This window comes from Bombyx mori, chromosome 6 (assembly GCF_030269925.1).
Source record: "Bombyx mori chromosome 6, ASM3026992v2".
NCBI lineage: Eukaryota > Metazoa > Arthropoda > Insecta > Lepidoptera > Bombycidae > Bombyx > Bombyx mori.
Genome location: NC_085112.1, coordinates 10,750,681 through 10,767,898, shown reverse-complemented (window position 1 = coordinate 10,767,898; position 17,218 = coordinate 10,750,681). Strand labels below are relative to the sequence as shown.

Sequence of the window (17,218 nt, the reverse complement as noted above, 5' to 3'; positions counted from 1 at the left end):
CGAAAACAACTAAACTCATTTAATCACTGCACTATTCGCCGCGACTACCGCTCGACTCCGTGGCTCGCGCCGTCCGTATTCATGCATTTGTTTTGCTCGCCCGCCGCATCGCGCGATTCGCTCGGTACATTTCGCCGGTCGCTTCGCCGGTCGCCGGTGCGCGTGGCTTGTTAGGTACATTTCTATGCGCTTGTTTTAGTCGCTAGACGCTTCGCCGTTCGCACCGCGCGAATATTCGCATCGGCGAATGTCCCGTGGCCAGGCTGTTACAAATAAATAAATAAAAACTCAAAATCAGATCAAATGATAATTATCAAAATATTCCAGTTTACTTCAGACGTTTTTTAGCCGAGATACCGAATATATTTTGACAAAGGTAAAGGCAAGCGTCAAGTTATCCATAAAGTAAGTTGTTGGAGTGCGGTTATATACCGTGACTCTGTCACGCGCAGACCCACAAGCTTGCCCCTAGAGGAATTATAAACAAGTCCGTTACCTGCTTGTAATAAACGACAATACTAACAATAGTTTCAGTATTATCTAATATATAAAATTATCGTGTCACAATGTTCGTTCCCATACTCCTCCGAAACCGCTTAACCGATTCTCATGAAATTTTTTATGCATATTCAGTAAGCCTGAAAATCGGCTACTATCTATTTTTCATACCCCTAAGTGATTAGGGTTGTCCACCCCTAACATATTTTTTTTATTTGGACTTTTTTTTTGTTATAATGAGGTATTATGTGATTGACTGAGGTTTTGTTATTTTTATACTTCGTTCACAGCGCTACATGCCTCTTTCACTCATTTACCACTTATCCTTACACACTTACAATAAGTTACTTTTTTTTCTATACTACAAATTCCCTAGAATCTTATTTATGGCAAAACAACGTTTGCCGTGTCAGCTAGTCTATATATATAAAAGAAAGTCGTTGTGTGTCGTGTTAGTTACTATTTATAAACTATAACTATTTATAACTCAAGAACGGCTGAACTGATTTGGCTGAAAATTGGTGAGGAGGTAGCTTAGAACCAGGAGAAGGACATAGGATACTTTTTATCACATTCCCATGGGACGTGACATAAAATGTGGTATAACAAAACGCAACTCACAGCTAAGCGTAATATATTCTATGGTTAATTATTGTAGAATTTTGAAGTTGACCGGTTGATGTGTTTGAAACAAACCGTGTGGCGGAACAAAGTTCGCCGGGTCCACTAGTTTCACTTATAAACACTGCTACTAAACGGGCTTTTTTACGTCTTAAATGTTCCCGTTATTTCAGTGCTTTTGCCGGCGCTGTTATCTACGCGTTAACATATAAATAATAATGTTTGTAATATAGATAACCGCGAAAGCTTAAAACAATTTTCTCAGTACTTACTGACAGGCACAATTACGAGTACACGTAATTATTTTTTATGCCCACGTACTAGCTATGTTAGTCGCCCACTGAGTTTCTCGCCGGATCTTCTCAGTGAGTCGCGTTTCCGACTCGGTGGTAGATTTTGCGAAGCACTGCTCTTGCTAGAGCCAGTGTTAGCAACACAACCGGTTTGATCCCCGTGAGCTCACCTACATGTTGGGGTGAATCTGAAATAGCCTCTCAAGGCTATCAGCATAGGTAGGAGAAAAAAAAAACTGCTAGACCTAGGCCTCCAAGGTTCGCCACAAGAAGCGGTATTGCGCAGCCTACGTAACACTTAAGATTTCACCATTACGTCTAGAATATTTTACAGCATTTTTCCTCGAATGCTAGACATAGGACTCCCCCAAGGTTCCCGTAATAATCGGTCTTGCGCAGCCTACGTAATGTTTAAGATTTCACAACTACTTCTAGAATATTTTATAGCATTTTTCCTCGACTGCTAGACATAGGACTCCCTCAAGGTTCCCATAATAACCGATCTTGCGCAGCCTACATAACGTTTAATATTTCATAATTATCACCTTCTAGAATATTGTACAGATTTTTTCTCCGATGAAGGTATAAATAACATCATATAACGTGAAATGTGATTACATTTCAAGGTGGGCGGGCGAAGGTAGTCCCATTGTCATGTTCTCCTGGCTCCGGTAACCACTTAATACCACAGTGGCTGAGAGCTGAATCACCCGCTTACGTAATAAATAAAAAAGTTGTTTATTTTTTTTGCCCTTGAAGGCAGACGAGCATGCGGCCCACCTGATGGTGAGTGGTTACCGTCGCCCATGGACTTCAGCAATGCCAGGGGCAGAGCCAAGCCGCTGCCTACCGCTTAATACTCTCCACAAGCCTCGTTAGAAGAAGGACATGTTAAAGCGCTCGGGAAACTCTGGAAGTTGTTATAACTTCAGACTTATTCCAGTGTTTAATTTAGGTATTTGTTCAGCACAAACGTCGAACATCGCAATGGGAATCAAGCCTATCAATTATGAACCTTCGTCTGCGGCAGTTTGACCCACATACCTAAAAGATTAAATGCTTGTTCGCACTGTCGTTCAAAATTACCGGCGTTCAAAAGATACATCACTACATAGTATAGAACAAAGTCGCTTTCTCTGTACCTATATCCCTATGTATGCTTAAATCTTTAAAACTGCGCAACGGATTTTGATGCGGTTTTTTTTAATAGATAGAGTTATTGAAGAGGAAGGTTTATATGTATAATAACATCCATTAGGGTGCCATTAGGATAGCCAGACCTGGAAGCGCATTGCCTGGAGGGCGGTCATCGGGAACATGGGCGACCTAATAGGTCCTACTGCACATACAGCATCAGCGCAACCACGACCACTCTGGCAAGAGTGTCCGACTGAGAAGAAGAAGAAGAAAAACATCCATTAAATAGTGGAGAAATCAATAATAAATTACAGTTTCCGAAGCGAAGCGAGGGCGGGTCGCTAGTATCATATAATCTGAAGGTACATTAAATTCATTGAAATTAAAATCAAACATAAAAATTTTTCGTGACATAATTTTCTCATAATCAAAACTGTTTTATTATTCTCGTCACACTGTTTCCAACGCTTCGAATACTTTTTATTTATCGTAGCTCAAACGTATTCGAAATTCACGTCATTACGGATTCTTCCGATCCATTAACGATGCTTTTAGGTACCACAAGCACCGGTCGCCGTCCTCGTCGAACCCGTGGTTTGCGACGAAGGGCTCGACGAGTGAATTAACCCATAGACACAGCCCACTGAGTTTCTTGCCGGATCTTCTCAGTGGGTCGCGTTTCCGATCCGGTGGTAGATTCTGCGAGGCACTGCTCTTGCTAGGGCCAGCGTTAGCAGCACTTCCGGTTTGAACCCCGTGAGCTAACCTACATGTTATAATAGGGTGAAGCTGAAATAGTCTCTCAAGGCTATCAGCATAGGTAGGAAAAAAAAAGTATTCGAAAGGTCGGAAAAAATATAATGACAATGAAAAATGTGAAATTAAGCCCGTAAAAGTTGTTTTACTTTATGTCTGTTACTGCCGAAAGCAGAAAAAAATACTAGATGTTTCTCTGTTTGTGTAATAAAAATGAATAGCTCCTGATATTGTGTGGTTACAAGAACCCTTAAACGTCACAACGTGAATTCCACCACCTAGCTTGAGACAAAGGTCAAGTCATATTATATACATATAACAGTTACCTTGCTTTTTAAACCAGAACGCGTGGTTGATATGCGATATAATCAAACGAAATTGCGATGCGATAAACTTACAATACGGCCTATCGCCAGAATAGCTTTTATAAAGAGAACATCAGAACATAATTAACATTGAAAAACAGTCAACAGACAGGTATAATTGTACAACAGGCGATCTTATCACTAGATCTTCCGTCTTTGTATAAAAAAAAACCGAAAAAAATGTTTTAGAATTTATGAAATATAATTTATTTTTGTTCTTTGAGTAATTTTATAGTGTAGATATCACTTATAAGGACCCGAGACGTTCTCCGAGTTATATTTTTATGTGTAATTTATTTCCGATAATTTTTCAAATAGCACTAGTGCGAATTTACGGACAAAAACATGAAATCCACATCGGTCATCGATATAAATACAAGTTTATTTGATCCCGGGGAATACAATAGATTGCACGTGTAGTATAAGACAACATAAGAATTTAATATATATTTATAACAAATAGCAAAATATTTATATAGACATCATATGAATTAACAGGCGATTGTCTGTTAGTTTTGGTTTTAGGTAATATCTTCACGTAACAATAAACTTTTAACCGCCCAATAGAATAAACAAAGCTCATAAACAGAGCGGACGGTTAGCGTGGCATGGACATGATGTGTAGAGAGAAGATGCATGTGACTAGGAGATGTATGGAAATGGTAGTGCAAGGTAGAGGGAGAAGAGGAAGAAGACAGGGAAGGAGTGTGTGAATGACGATATGAGAGAGAGGAGTTAGTGTTGAGATGACGGTCGATAGAAGAGAATGGAAGAGAAAAATTAGCAGTGTCGACCCCACCTAGTGGGATAAGGTGGAGATAAAGAAGAAAATAATAAACAAACAGCCCGCCCACTTATTCTACGTAACATAACTTTGACTAATCCGTTACAAACAATTATATAAATTACTAACACATTTCTTACTCAAGTTTTGAGAAGTTTACGAACTGTAAATTATCATCTGTTTTTAATATAGTATATTGTTGTAGTCGTCACATAAATTAGTTGATTGTTTGAAGCCCCAAGGCGAATTTATAAAATATTAGAGGTCCCGCAGTAGTCGAAATTCGACTATAATTAATTGGAATTGTAAGTTTGTGCACTATTATGATTGTATTTTCAACGCCAAGACTACACTATAGAAAAATATTAATAAAGACCAACAATATTTAATCTATTCTCAATTTGACCACAGACGTCAAGAACAAAAGATTGACAATTTATAAACAGATAGTATGCCTGCGTGTGTGTGTCAAATACAAGGTAGTGTGTGTAATGTTTTCGTTATTGATTTAGTTTATCTTTTATGCATTATTTTAAAAAAATATTAGCATTGTGCACTTCTTCTCTATATTCTCTATAAGTGTGGAAAATTTCATACTCCTCCGTCCGCGCAATTTTCGTAAAAAGGGATACAAAGTTTTTGCTTCACGTATTAATATATAGATATTATACATCTACGAAACATTGAGAACAATGTTGTAGCAGAAAGTATTTTATGCTTAAACTACAAAACCGAATCTAATCTAACCTAGCCCATTTTTAGATACATTTTTTAAATAATCGAATTACAACTAACCTTCACAGTTTGTTTAAAAAAATCTAAGAAATTCATCAGAGATCTTACTCGTGATACAAAATACCCGCAAGGGTGTGCATCTCAACCCTGGTTGTCTCTATCACGAAGCAATCATAATTTAGTATTAACACGTTGAGCGCCACATGAAAAATCGAGTATTTTCATTCAGGCTACTTTGCTCACCGGTGAGTCTTACTGAACCGTTTGGGCCATGAGGGTCACCCGTGAGCCTGGGCTCCAACATAAACGCTTGCTACAACTACAGATTACAGCTATCAAACAAAACGCGTATGGAAATGAGCCGCGTGACCCCTTAGTCGAACGCCTTGGTTCTCAAATCTAATAGATAGTTGTAGTTTTTATTAAGATTATATACTTTTAAAATATCTTTTTCTGTGCAAATTATCGCATTTTATAAATTTTGGAATGAAAATCATGTCATCAAAAAAGCAGATAAATATCACTGATTCCCTGATATGGGCTTAGCCTGAAAGTTACAGAATACAGTGGACCGTATGGCGTTTTACCTGCTATGGGTCTTATGTCTCATATTATGTAGTGGCATTCATATTATTACGACCGCGAAATGATCATGTACTTTGATTTGCAAATACAAAACTGCGAACATCTCGACGCGATTGAAATTTTAATGTTATGTCCCGAGAAAACTTCCAGCGGCATTCAGTAACGGAACTAATCTCATTGTTACCCGTATTTACAAACCGGTCCAGTCATCGTAGTACTTCAGTTTGTTTTGCGATTACAAGAGCGCCTTACCTCATTACCTATTTAATGAAATTTGAGGTAAATAAGCATAGCAACTCAAACGTTGGACCGTGGAGCAAGCGAGCCAACAATGTGTACAATGTTTACGTTCAACGTATCAAAACTTAGTGTTTGTTTTATGTACGATTTATTGCGGTACCGGAGCCCGCTGCTTTCGTTGCTCCGGACTGTATTTTGCCTTTAACGAAACGAAAACCAGGGCTTTGTTGTTGGAATTACATTTGAGGAGAATGGGTTTCTGAATCGTTCTTTACTTTATTGGTGGCTTTTAAACACAATACGTCCTAGCGTGTTGTGTAGAAAAGCAATAATTAAATACAGATGAGACTTCCACCTTCAAATCTCAAGTTGAGCGGCCTCATTCGCGTTGGGAGGTCTGTCAACTTCGCCAATCATGAGGTGTGATGGGAGCTCAATCGGAGTCAAATTTATATACAAGTAATAAACACTAGATACTATATTTTAAGCTAAATTCAAAATCTTTTATACGTTTGAATTTTGAACTGTTGCATATTCTGAACTATCCCTCTCTTATTCAAACAAATCATAATTAAGTTGTCAAATTTCTTGATGAAATTCAATCAGACACATTATTTAAATTATTCAGTTTGACACAATCTTTTCATTTGCTGTTACCTTACAATGCTTAGTATAAACATCGCATTCGTCTTAATGTGAATGCTTAGAGAAATTTAACTCAAAATAATTTGCCGCCTCGTACCCTGGTTCCATACAATATCCCAGTATTGTATTTAGGTAATTACTTTGGGCAACTACGAGTGGGAAAACTTCGGAGCCAAACAAAATTTTCCAAGCCTCGCTAACTAACGCCAACGGAAATAATCGGACGGTTTCATAAAGTCGGCCCTGCATTTTGGTTTACAGACTATTTTCCCAGCTGAAATGGAACTAAGTACTGAACTGCTTTTGCTTAACTATCAGCATCCCAGTGTTATTATTTACGGAAGAGTGATTGAAATGGACTAAGTTTTTCGTCATTCATTACCAAATTCATTTGGAAAGAAACCGGCAAAAGCGTTTGTTACTTTGGATAAAACAAAAACAAAGCTACCGGGTATTGATATTGAATATTTTACTAATTCAAATGGCTTTTTCCTTCGTAGATCGCCTTACGGTGGACTGACGTCTGGAGGTAAGTCGTTAGTGACAAGCCAGTTGTATGCCCCAGTCTATAGAATATATAAGAGCAAGATTTGGTTTTTCCGAGACATCATTATCCCATTCTCCTGCCCTTATCCCAGTCACCTGGGCTCGGCGCAACATGCTTTCTCCTTCCATACTCCTCTATCATATACCATTTCTTCGCTCACACCCCTTTTACATATACCGTCCTTCACGCAATCCATCGATTTCTTCTTAGGTCTGCCTCTTTCTCTATATACCTCCACCTCCTTCCTCCTGGTTTTTCCGAGTATTATTTTTAATTATCGTAATATGTAATCTGCTTAAGAATATTTACCTAATTCATAAAAAAAAAAAAATTACTTAATTACATTATAATTCATTTTGTTAAATATGTCTAAATTCCCTTCACGAAATCCTTCATCACATCGATTCAATTACTTTCTTTGATACGCAAGAATATTTTTGATACCAATTAGAAGTTAACGCAATAGTGATCTAAACCTTATGAGCCGGATATATTAAAATAGGAAAAAGTATTTTTATATTAAAATATGAAACAATACATACAAATGTGTATAGTGCTTTATCTTTTTGCGGCTAGTTTGGAGCTAACATAATGTCAACACAGACTTGGACCGAAACAGTACGCTTGCTTTACCAGGGGTCTGACTACAGTCTATCGAGTCTATCCTATTAGCTGTAGCTCAGAGATTGTACATAGCTGTGAAATACAGGGCATAGAACGTTGACCGTGACCACGAAAACTGTCAAGTATTCGAAACGACAAAAATGACAATGACAATGACAATAATAAACTCGAGATCAAGTCGTAATTATTTACATTGCATATTATGTAAAGCCCGTTATCGAAATCAATACACGATCATACTATACGGGAAGTAAGTTCAACTCTCGGTAACTGACAAAAGTAATTTAACAACTTAATAATAATATTACAAAAATAAATCAGTACTAATGAACGTATTATTGTTAACTTTTATTTTTAGTAAATAGTTATACGTTTTAAAATAGCGCTCTCATTTTTTTAAGCTTACAAAACAACTGAGGTAGTGAGTAAGCAGAACTAGATTATTTAATAGGTATTGTTTATTAAATAACCTAAGACTTCTGACGACGTTACTTAAGCTATCACGAAATATTTAGGTTTAGGAAATCTCTATGCTTAAAAACCATAGTGCTATTTATATATTATATATTTTAAAATATTCGTTGTAATTGTACGATCAAAATTTTTAATTCGTCAGTTACGAATAATACAAAAATCAAACCCGCAAAATTATAATTTGCGTAATTACTGGTGGTAGGACCTCTTGTGAGTCCGCACGGGTAGGTATCACCGCCTCGCCTATTTCTGCCGTGAAGCAGTAATGCGTTTCGGTTTGAAGGGCGGGGCAGTCGTTATAACTGTACTGAGATCTTAGAACTTATATCTGAAGGTGGGCGGCGGCATTTACGTTGTAGATGTCTATGGGCTCCAGTAACCACTTAAAATTAGGGGGGCTGTGAGCTCGCCCACCCATTTAAGCAATAAAAAAAAATTAAGACTGACAAAAAAAACAACGCTATATGAATAAACTGCCTTATAATTAGGACAAGTTAAATTTTAATTAAATCAGCCTTAGATTTTTCGAGGTTAACAAAATAGTTCGCGGGGCTGCCGTAATGAAATGAAAATGAATGTTGTTTGTGAAATCTTAATTATTTTTCTCGCAAAGAAGATTTATTTCAATGTTCCCTAATATTTAAAGAAGTTTTTTTCGAACATAAATTAACACGGATCTGATTTTAGTACAAGTCAGTACATTTATGAGTCAAGTTACAAACATGAGAACGGAGTCTCAATTAAGTATTTTGTCTTAGCGGTGGTTTTGATTAGGTACCCTCAAATCGGAACCCATTATTAATTGCGACAGTAATGACGGTCCATAATAAGTCCATAATTATACAAATTTAATATACACCGCATTTTTTTATTTTATTTACGATATCATAAAAAAAAATTGGTTAGATGGGTAGTTATATCCGAGCGCGTAGACATCTACAATGTAAATGGCGCCACCTTAAGACATGATTTCTAATGCCTCACTTTTTAGGTTAGAACGGCTGCCCCACCCTCCGAAACGTATTATTGTATAGTATTCACAGCAGAAATAGACAGGGTCCCCCACAAACGTCCTGCCACCAGTAATCTACTTTCATAGTAGAAGTAATTTTCTACGCTTTCTTTTTTTTACTACCTAAGCTGATAGCCTTGAGAGGCTATTTCAGCGGAACCTTAACTAGTAGGTGAGCTCACGGGGCTCAAACCTGACGACGTTGCTAGCACGAACCCTAGCAAGAGTCGTGCTTCGCAGAATCTACCATCGGGTCGGAAACGCGACCCACTGAGAAGATCCGGCGAGAAGGGTTAATTTACTCGTCGAGCCCTTCATCGCAAGCGACGGGTTCGACGAGAACGGTGACAATTCTACGTAACGCATAAGTGACGTGAAAAAACATTACCTTTCGCCCTGACCCACATAATCTGGATAAAATAAATAAAATTCATAAAATTACTGGTCTTTAAACAAACCAGAACCTATGATAGATTCAATTTAACAAAATATGTGCTAGACAAATATAAATTAACACCGTATTCTAACACTGTATTTACATTATTTTCTTCGTGCTCAATCTAACAAATCCAAATATATTAGCAATATCAATTTTTATGGTTCAATTTCGTATAGTTCAAGAAGTTCTTTAAAAACTATCCGAATGTATTTTATATGACCAATTTGCGAGTTTAGCTGTAACCTAAAGGTGTTTTACATGAATGATTCATGCGGCGTCTTGCTTTGCCTAGGTCTAAAAATCCTCGGTGTTAGTTTTACAGTCTCCATCGAGGTCGCTGTGCTTGAATAAAATGGCTGAAAGAATCTCTTTTATTTATTTAAGGCGGTATGTTTTATTCTCTTGCGCTAGCTACTCGGCTAGAAATGCAAAGCTCGACAGCCAGTTGGGTTTTAAATTTAAGGCGGCGTTTCGAGCGCCAGAAAAATGTGAAATTTGAGTGAATTTCTTATGATTTTAGTATATACAGCGGGTACTAAATGAAGTTTACAGTTCATAGTAAACTAAATCACTAGGAGTCGTAGCCAAAACGATGAGACGCCTTATGCGATTGTGATTTTTTCCAGGCAAATACGTACTTCGCTTCGTGATCAAACGAACGACTTCCATGATGAAGGAATAACATCGTGTAGTAAAAATCAAATCCGCAAATAAAAAAAATGCGTACATACTTATTGCTTTTAATGGTATATGGTAAAATGCAGCGGTAGAAACCACTATAAGAAACGGCAATGGGTTCAGTTTTAAAGGGTAGGACAACTACAAAAGTATTTCAGATTTCAACTTCAGTTCGTTATAAAAGACTAGTTTTTTTATCAATTAATTCACGCTTCTATTTTAATTTAAATTAATAACAGAATCTATGATGTCAGCGGATTACAGTACACGGTGCTAGGACATAACAGACCTTTTTCAAACATTCGAAAAGAAATCTTCGTCAACTCGATACCACAACTCATTAGAATGTAGGAAAAAAGGAACATTCGAAACTCAAGCTTAAATAATATTTAAATGAGGATTCTTAACAATTCTCTGTGTCGTCATTAATGAATAATGATGCCGTCAAACTTTCTGTAAATAAAAATATATTATATCGCTACTCACTTGTTGCGCTTACTTCAGGCCCGAGGGATTCAAAGGCTTTACCGAAGCTGAGTTTCAGGAGACGATCTGAATCTGAAAAAAAAGAAATTTATTAAACTGCCATCTATGATTAAAAGAAAACATTACTAGTATAGTTATAAAGAACTCCAACAGATGGCGCTGTCTCACAACCGAAATTGCAGTCGAGTCAATTTACGTTGGGTTCAACTGTGCGTACAAATAGTTTAAATAGCCTACACTAGATGGCACTAATAAAACATTAAATTCTCTGAATAAACTGTTTTGGAATTATGGTAAAAGTGAATAACACTAAGAGCACGACCCACAGGACAAATTAAACACGACACAGGAGGTGAAAAAGAAACAATATATGTGGACAGATAACTAATAATTCTAGTTGGACAAACAGTTCACTAGCCTCTAGTTTCAAATTCATATTATTATCAATCATTAAATTATTATGTCTAAAGATCAAAAATATTCCTAAGCTTAGATAATTTGAAAATTATTTTGAAATTGTTAAGAAGGTTTTCTTTTTGAAATGATTGCACTCAAAGTAACAGCTTGTTTAAAACAACACAATGTGTAATTATGAAAAATCCGTAGTGCTTCAAATAGCGTGTAAGAGCATCATAAAACAATACGTTCGTAGTTTGTAAGCCAACTAATTTTCATTCTAAAAGCTTATAGGTACTTTCTGTCCAATGGTAAGTACTAGCGTAATATTTTCAAGGGTTTTCTAAACTAGTTAACGTAGGTTTTGGATCGAAGCCAAACTTCCGATTCATACATAGTTGGCGGCTAACGCAAATTTAAACTGTTCGCTCTGTCGCATTTATTACAAAGAAGTCAACAACGAATCGGAACGAAATTGTATTAGAGGAAATTTTTAGGAAAAATTCTCAATTTATCGAAGGAAAAATGCGTTTCAATTATTTGATGATTATTTAAAAATCAGAAAAACGTTGATTCTAGTGGGGGATTCGAGGTTATTTACTGGTGGTAGGAAGTCTTGTGAGTCCGCACGGGTAGGTACCACCGCCCTGCTTATTTCTGCCGTGAAGCAGTAATGCGTTTTAGGTTTGAAAGGCGGGGCAGCCGCGGTACTGTTAAAAGCGAGACCTTAGAATTCATGTCTCGAGGTGGGTGGCGGCATTTATGTTGTAGATGTCTATGAGTTCCGGCAAACCACAGATTCAATTAATTTATTTTATTGTTTGATATTTTAATTAATTAATATATTTACTGACTGAATTTAATGTAAATAATTTTGAATAATATTTGCACGCCGACCTGGTAGAAACACGCCGTTCTATAAAATAACTATCAACAACTTTGTAAACCATGTTTTAGCTAATAAAGTTTGATTTGATTTGTTTTGAGTTCTTATCGTATTTTATTGTGTCGCTTCGCTTCGGAAACTGTAATTTATTATTGATTTTTCCACTATTTAATGGATGTTATTATACATATAAACCTTCCTCTTCAATCACTCTATCTATTAAAAAAACTGCATCAAAATCCGTTGCGTAGTTTTAAAGATTTAAGCATAGGTACATAGGGATATAGGGACAGAGAAAGCGACTTTGTTTTATACTATGTAGTGATTTTGTTGAAATGCAAACCAGCAGCCGTCGAATCAGGGGGCGGTTGAAAGTGGAAGGTGGCCGCGAAACCCTGGCCTGGTGTTGCCGAATTCGCCGTGAACTGCAGCAGTAGTGCGGGTCCCGTTGACAGCACCTCGTAACCTACGTCAATTAAAGAAACATATTATCGTCGTTTTCAAACCAAAATCTGCTATGTGCACTTTTTAAGATTTTTACTTTTTGATGCTCACAGCCCTATCAGCCGAATAACGAAGTTCCTTATTATAAAAATATTAATTTTAAGTTCTATTCGAGGTATAAAGAAAATAAAATTGGAGGTTTCGCAACAACCCACGGTCATTCGGTAGCGTGCGAACTTATTGTGGTACACTTCATTCACGGTTGTTTGCATAAGAGTTAGTGTATTGCGCAAACGAACGCTCTGAGATCGTGGTCAATGAATGATAAAAAAATGTGTTATTTTTTGTACGTTATTACAAAGTTAAGTCGTACACTGTGTACATTACTAATAAAAATCTTACGTTACGGACGTTTTTTCCCGGTTAGGGTACCCCTCCGCATCGTCCCATAAGGAACTTCGTTCCAAAAAAAAAATGTTATGTGTCTATAGCTTTCATTTGACATAGTTCTTAAAAATTCACTTTCATATAAAATTTTATACGAAAATGTTTTTACTTGTTAATTAAAAATAGAGTTTTTGCACATAGCAGATTTTGGTTTGACAGCGACGATGTCCAGTTTTATAATAAGCCCTTCGATTTTTTCATCAGATAGGTATTATAGTAATAATAATAACTAGTGGTTCCACAGAAGTCGAAATTCGACTATAATTGGAAGGTTTTACATAAAAAAAGTTTTTCTTTACATACGTTTAAATGTATACATATATAGTTAAGAAACACCCAGACACAGAGCAAACATACATGTTCAACACAAAATGTTTGCCCGATGTGGGAATCGAACCCACGACCCTAGGTGCAACAGTCAGGGGCACTAACTATTGCATCATTGAGTTAGTATTTAATAGTTTTTATCGTCTTGTAGAGAAGCTGATAGTTTTTTTATGTTTCGGGTTATTACTGGTGGCCCAAAGGCCTCTCCTGTTTGACCAGGATAGGTGGGCGAGAAAAGACTCATCCAGGAGGGGTGGAATTTGCTAACAACTGCCCGAGTGCCTCCAAAGGAGACCTAAAAACTCAAGGGCAGCTGCTTCGCGAATGAATCTACTACCGGATCGCAATCGTCACCCGCTGACCAGATCTGGCGTGAAACTCAGAGGGCAACTGCTTAGGTTAGGTTGAACGGCGAACTCTTTGCCGAGTTTAACGAGTGCGGTTACCGAGGTCTAAGTCTGCTCCTAGTGTTAGAGCTGAAGGCGCCTAATGCAAAGTTCATTGGATCTGATGGATCCGTAAGGACGTGGGCTGATAGTTTAAGGCGGTATTGTGTATACTTATGTTAATTTATGCCAATAGTTGTCAAAGCCGTCACCGATACATGGAGTCAAAGCCTCATCTATATTGTGCAACGGTTATCCCACCATCAATATTCACAAGTTTTTTTTAAATGACTATCCACATTTTAATAGACAATTCTCAAACCAAACTGCCTACAACATAAATCTTCGTAAACCATGAGGTTTGAATGATCAAACAAGAAAAATCTAAAAATTTAACAATATAACAAATATTTTGAACTGTTCATTATGTAATGCTTCTTGCATCATTCTCTTATCTATTCCAAATTTAGTGAATAAAGTAATCAAATGTTACAAATATTGAATTAGAATATTATATTCTGTTCGAGCGTTGTGGCTTTGTTCTATGAAATATTATTCAAAACGAAAATAATATTTATGACGCTCCAACACAAAGGATCTGCTCTGCATCTACGCAACTTTGTTATTCATTGAAGTAAGCTAATTAATTGACACGACAATAATAAATATTATCTTATCTCGTGATATAGGTGGGTTCAAAGATCACGTACCAATCAACAGAAATGAATAACGATGTTGTTTACTTATTGTTGATAACGGTGACATATATTTACACTTCTAAAAGCTCTTTGTGTAACATTTTTAGACGTACATTTTTTTCTGCCTACTCTAGTAACCTGGAGGGGCTATTCTAGATTCACCGAACTAGTAGGTGAGCTCGCGGCGCTCAAACCTTACGTTGTTGCTAACACTAGCCCTAGCAAGAGCTGTGCTTCGTAGAATCTACCACCGGATCGGAAACGCGACCCACTGAGAAGATCCGGCGAGAAACTCAGTGGGCTGTGTTTGTGGGTTAATTTACTCGCCCAGCCCTTCGTCGCAAGCGACGGGTTCGAGATGAACGATGACCGGCTAGACGTCCCGAAGGACTTGCAAGCTGTATAGACAGTGGCTTGGTTATTAACGCCTACCTATATGGCACGGCCGGGAATCGGGTGCTTGAGAGAGAATGCAGATTGTTAGGGGGGTGGCTTCAACCATTTTAGCCGACTGACGTCTGTTAGGGCAGGAAAGATCTGGATTCCAGATCACGTGCGGCAGACAATACACGCTTGCTCATAAGCTTCTTTAAACAAGATTTGAGAAGAGTCGTCAAAACAACAAACAGCCAGCGTTTCTGACGTCAAAGAAAGACTCATTATAAATTAGGCCACGTCCTTATTTTCCTTACAAAGCAATAAAAAAGTGCACGGATGAGCTAACTTAAAATTGGCCTATTCTAATCACGCGCTTAAGGAGATGCGTCTGAAAGTGTTTGAGGAAACTGACGAAACCTAAGTGGACATTGTCGGAGTCGACTCATCGAGTTCTAGTGGAACACTCGAAAAGGGATTAGAAACATGGAGGACATATCTGTGTGCTCATAACATCCTACCCAGTCTTCATTATACCCGCGATAATGACGTCGGTATCGGTAAGTCATGGAAATGTGAAAATCGTAAGTAGAAGCCGTTCAATAAGTGTGTATAGCCAAGGAAGCTTAGAATGTATATGTTAGAGGAAGTCTGAAAGTAGCGCCTGTGACAGAGAAGCTGAGAAGTGCGGCTTTGAGATAGTATGGGCATGTGACGAGACGAAATGAAAATGTGGTTAGTAAGAGAGTGTTAACTATGAATGTGGAAGGATATAGAGGAAGAGGTAGACCTAAGAAGAAATAGATAGATTGCGTGAAAGACGATATGTGTAAGAGGGGAGTGAGCGAAGAAATGGTAGATCTCTATCCTATCCTCTGAGTATGGAAGGAGAAAACATGTTGCGCCGACCCCAGGTGACTAGAAGAAGAACAGGAGAATGATGATGATGAGCCAAGGAAGTTTAAGACGATTGGTACATTTGATTTTCTCGGTGATGCAGTAGTTAGCGTAACTGACTGTTGCATCGAGGGTCGTGGGTTCCCAAATCGGGCAAAGGTTCGGGTGATGAACAGATTTATTAGCTCTTTGTCTAAGTGCTTACTATCTATATATGTATATATTTAAACGTATATAAGTATCTATCTGGGTGTTTATTATCTATATAATTATGTATATATTTAAACGTATTTAAATATGTATGTCAGTCTCTGGTACCTATAGCACAGGGGCCATATATAAGGGCCCATAATTTGGGGCCAGATGAATGTGCGTGATTTGTTCCCACTTATATAGTTTTATATTTTATTAGGGAAGTCTATGTTCAATGCAAAAGGGTGATATTAAAATATTTCCCAGTTAGACTAATTCTGTTGTTTTTAAGGTATTACAGCGATGGCGGTCACGACTTGTGAAAATATAAAGTGTTCATGTTGTGTTTATGTATCACGTGTCAATGTAACAGTAGATGGAAGAGAATGGGGACGCATACTCATATCCTCAGATAAATAACCTTTTTTTATTTTTTTTATTTTTATTGCTTTGTTTTGTGGACGAGCTCACAGCCTACCTGATGTTAAGTGGTTACTGGAGCCCATAGACATCTACAACGTAAATGCGCCACACACCTTGGGATATAGTTCTAAGGTCGCAGTATAGTCACAACGGCTGCCCCACACTTCAAACCGAAACGCATTACTGCTTCACGGCAGAAATAGGCGGGGCGGTGGTACCTACCCGTGCGGACTCACAAGGGGTCCTACCACCAGTAATTACGCAAATGAAAACCATACCATATACAAACCAAACCATATACACTTATTTTATTGTAAAATCCAGGCTCATTTTGCTTCAACAGCTTGTAACATGTACAATCAAAAGTAACCCTTGTAGCATATGTTTTTAGTCCAAAAATCGTTTATCAAACTAACCAGTCAGTTCATTGCATAGCATTGCGATCGCAGGCGCGTTCGAGTCCCGGCCATCAAACACCTTGATGATATCCGCTCTTCGGAGGCAACTGAAAATAATTCCCAAAAAATGGTTTATTAAAAACACAACAAGCTTCATCGTAATTTAATTCAAGTAAATGATTCAAAAAAAACAACATATAAATAGATATTGTTGTGATGTCTATGGACTTCAGATATCCCCCCGCTTGTTTGCCGTGAACTTTCCTCGTCAGCATCACAAAACTAATTCGATTAACAAAATAAAAAATTATATATTTTACAACAACTCCATTCCATTCAAGTTCCATTTGGATTTCAATCCAGTTTGAATTCATATCAAGTAACATCCACAAGGCATTTTATTAGCAGCAGTGGACTGATATTCTTATAT

General features: G+C 37.5%; 1 protein-coding gene across 1 annotated transcript in view; it reads right to left on the bottom strand.

Moving 5' to 3' along the window:
* The window catches only part of LOC101741207 (suppressor of lurcher protein 1), a 338,026-nt gene that overhangs the window by 38,349 nt on the left and 282,459 nt on the right, over nt 1–17,218 (bottom strand). Inside the window, exons 8-10 of the mRNA XM_038011405.2 lie at nt 16,807–16,895; nt 12,545–12,667; nt 10,920–10,991 (exon numbers count right to left, since the gene is read on the bottom strand). Of these exons, the coding sequence (XP_037867333.1) occupies nt 10,920–10,991; nt 12,545–12,667; nt 16,807–16,895 (284 nt within the window). The remainder of the gene's footprint in view (nt 1–10,919; nt 10,992–12,544; nt 12,668–16,806; nt 16,896–17,218) is intronic.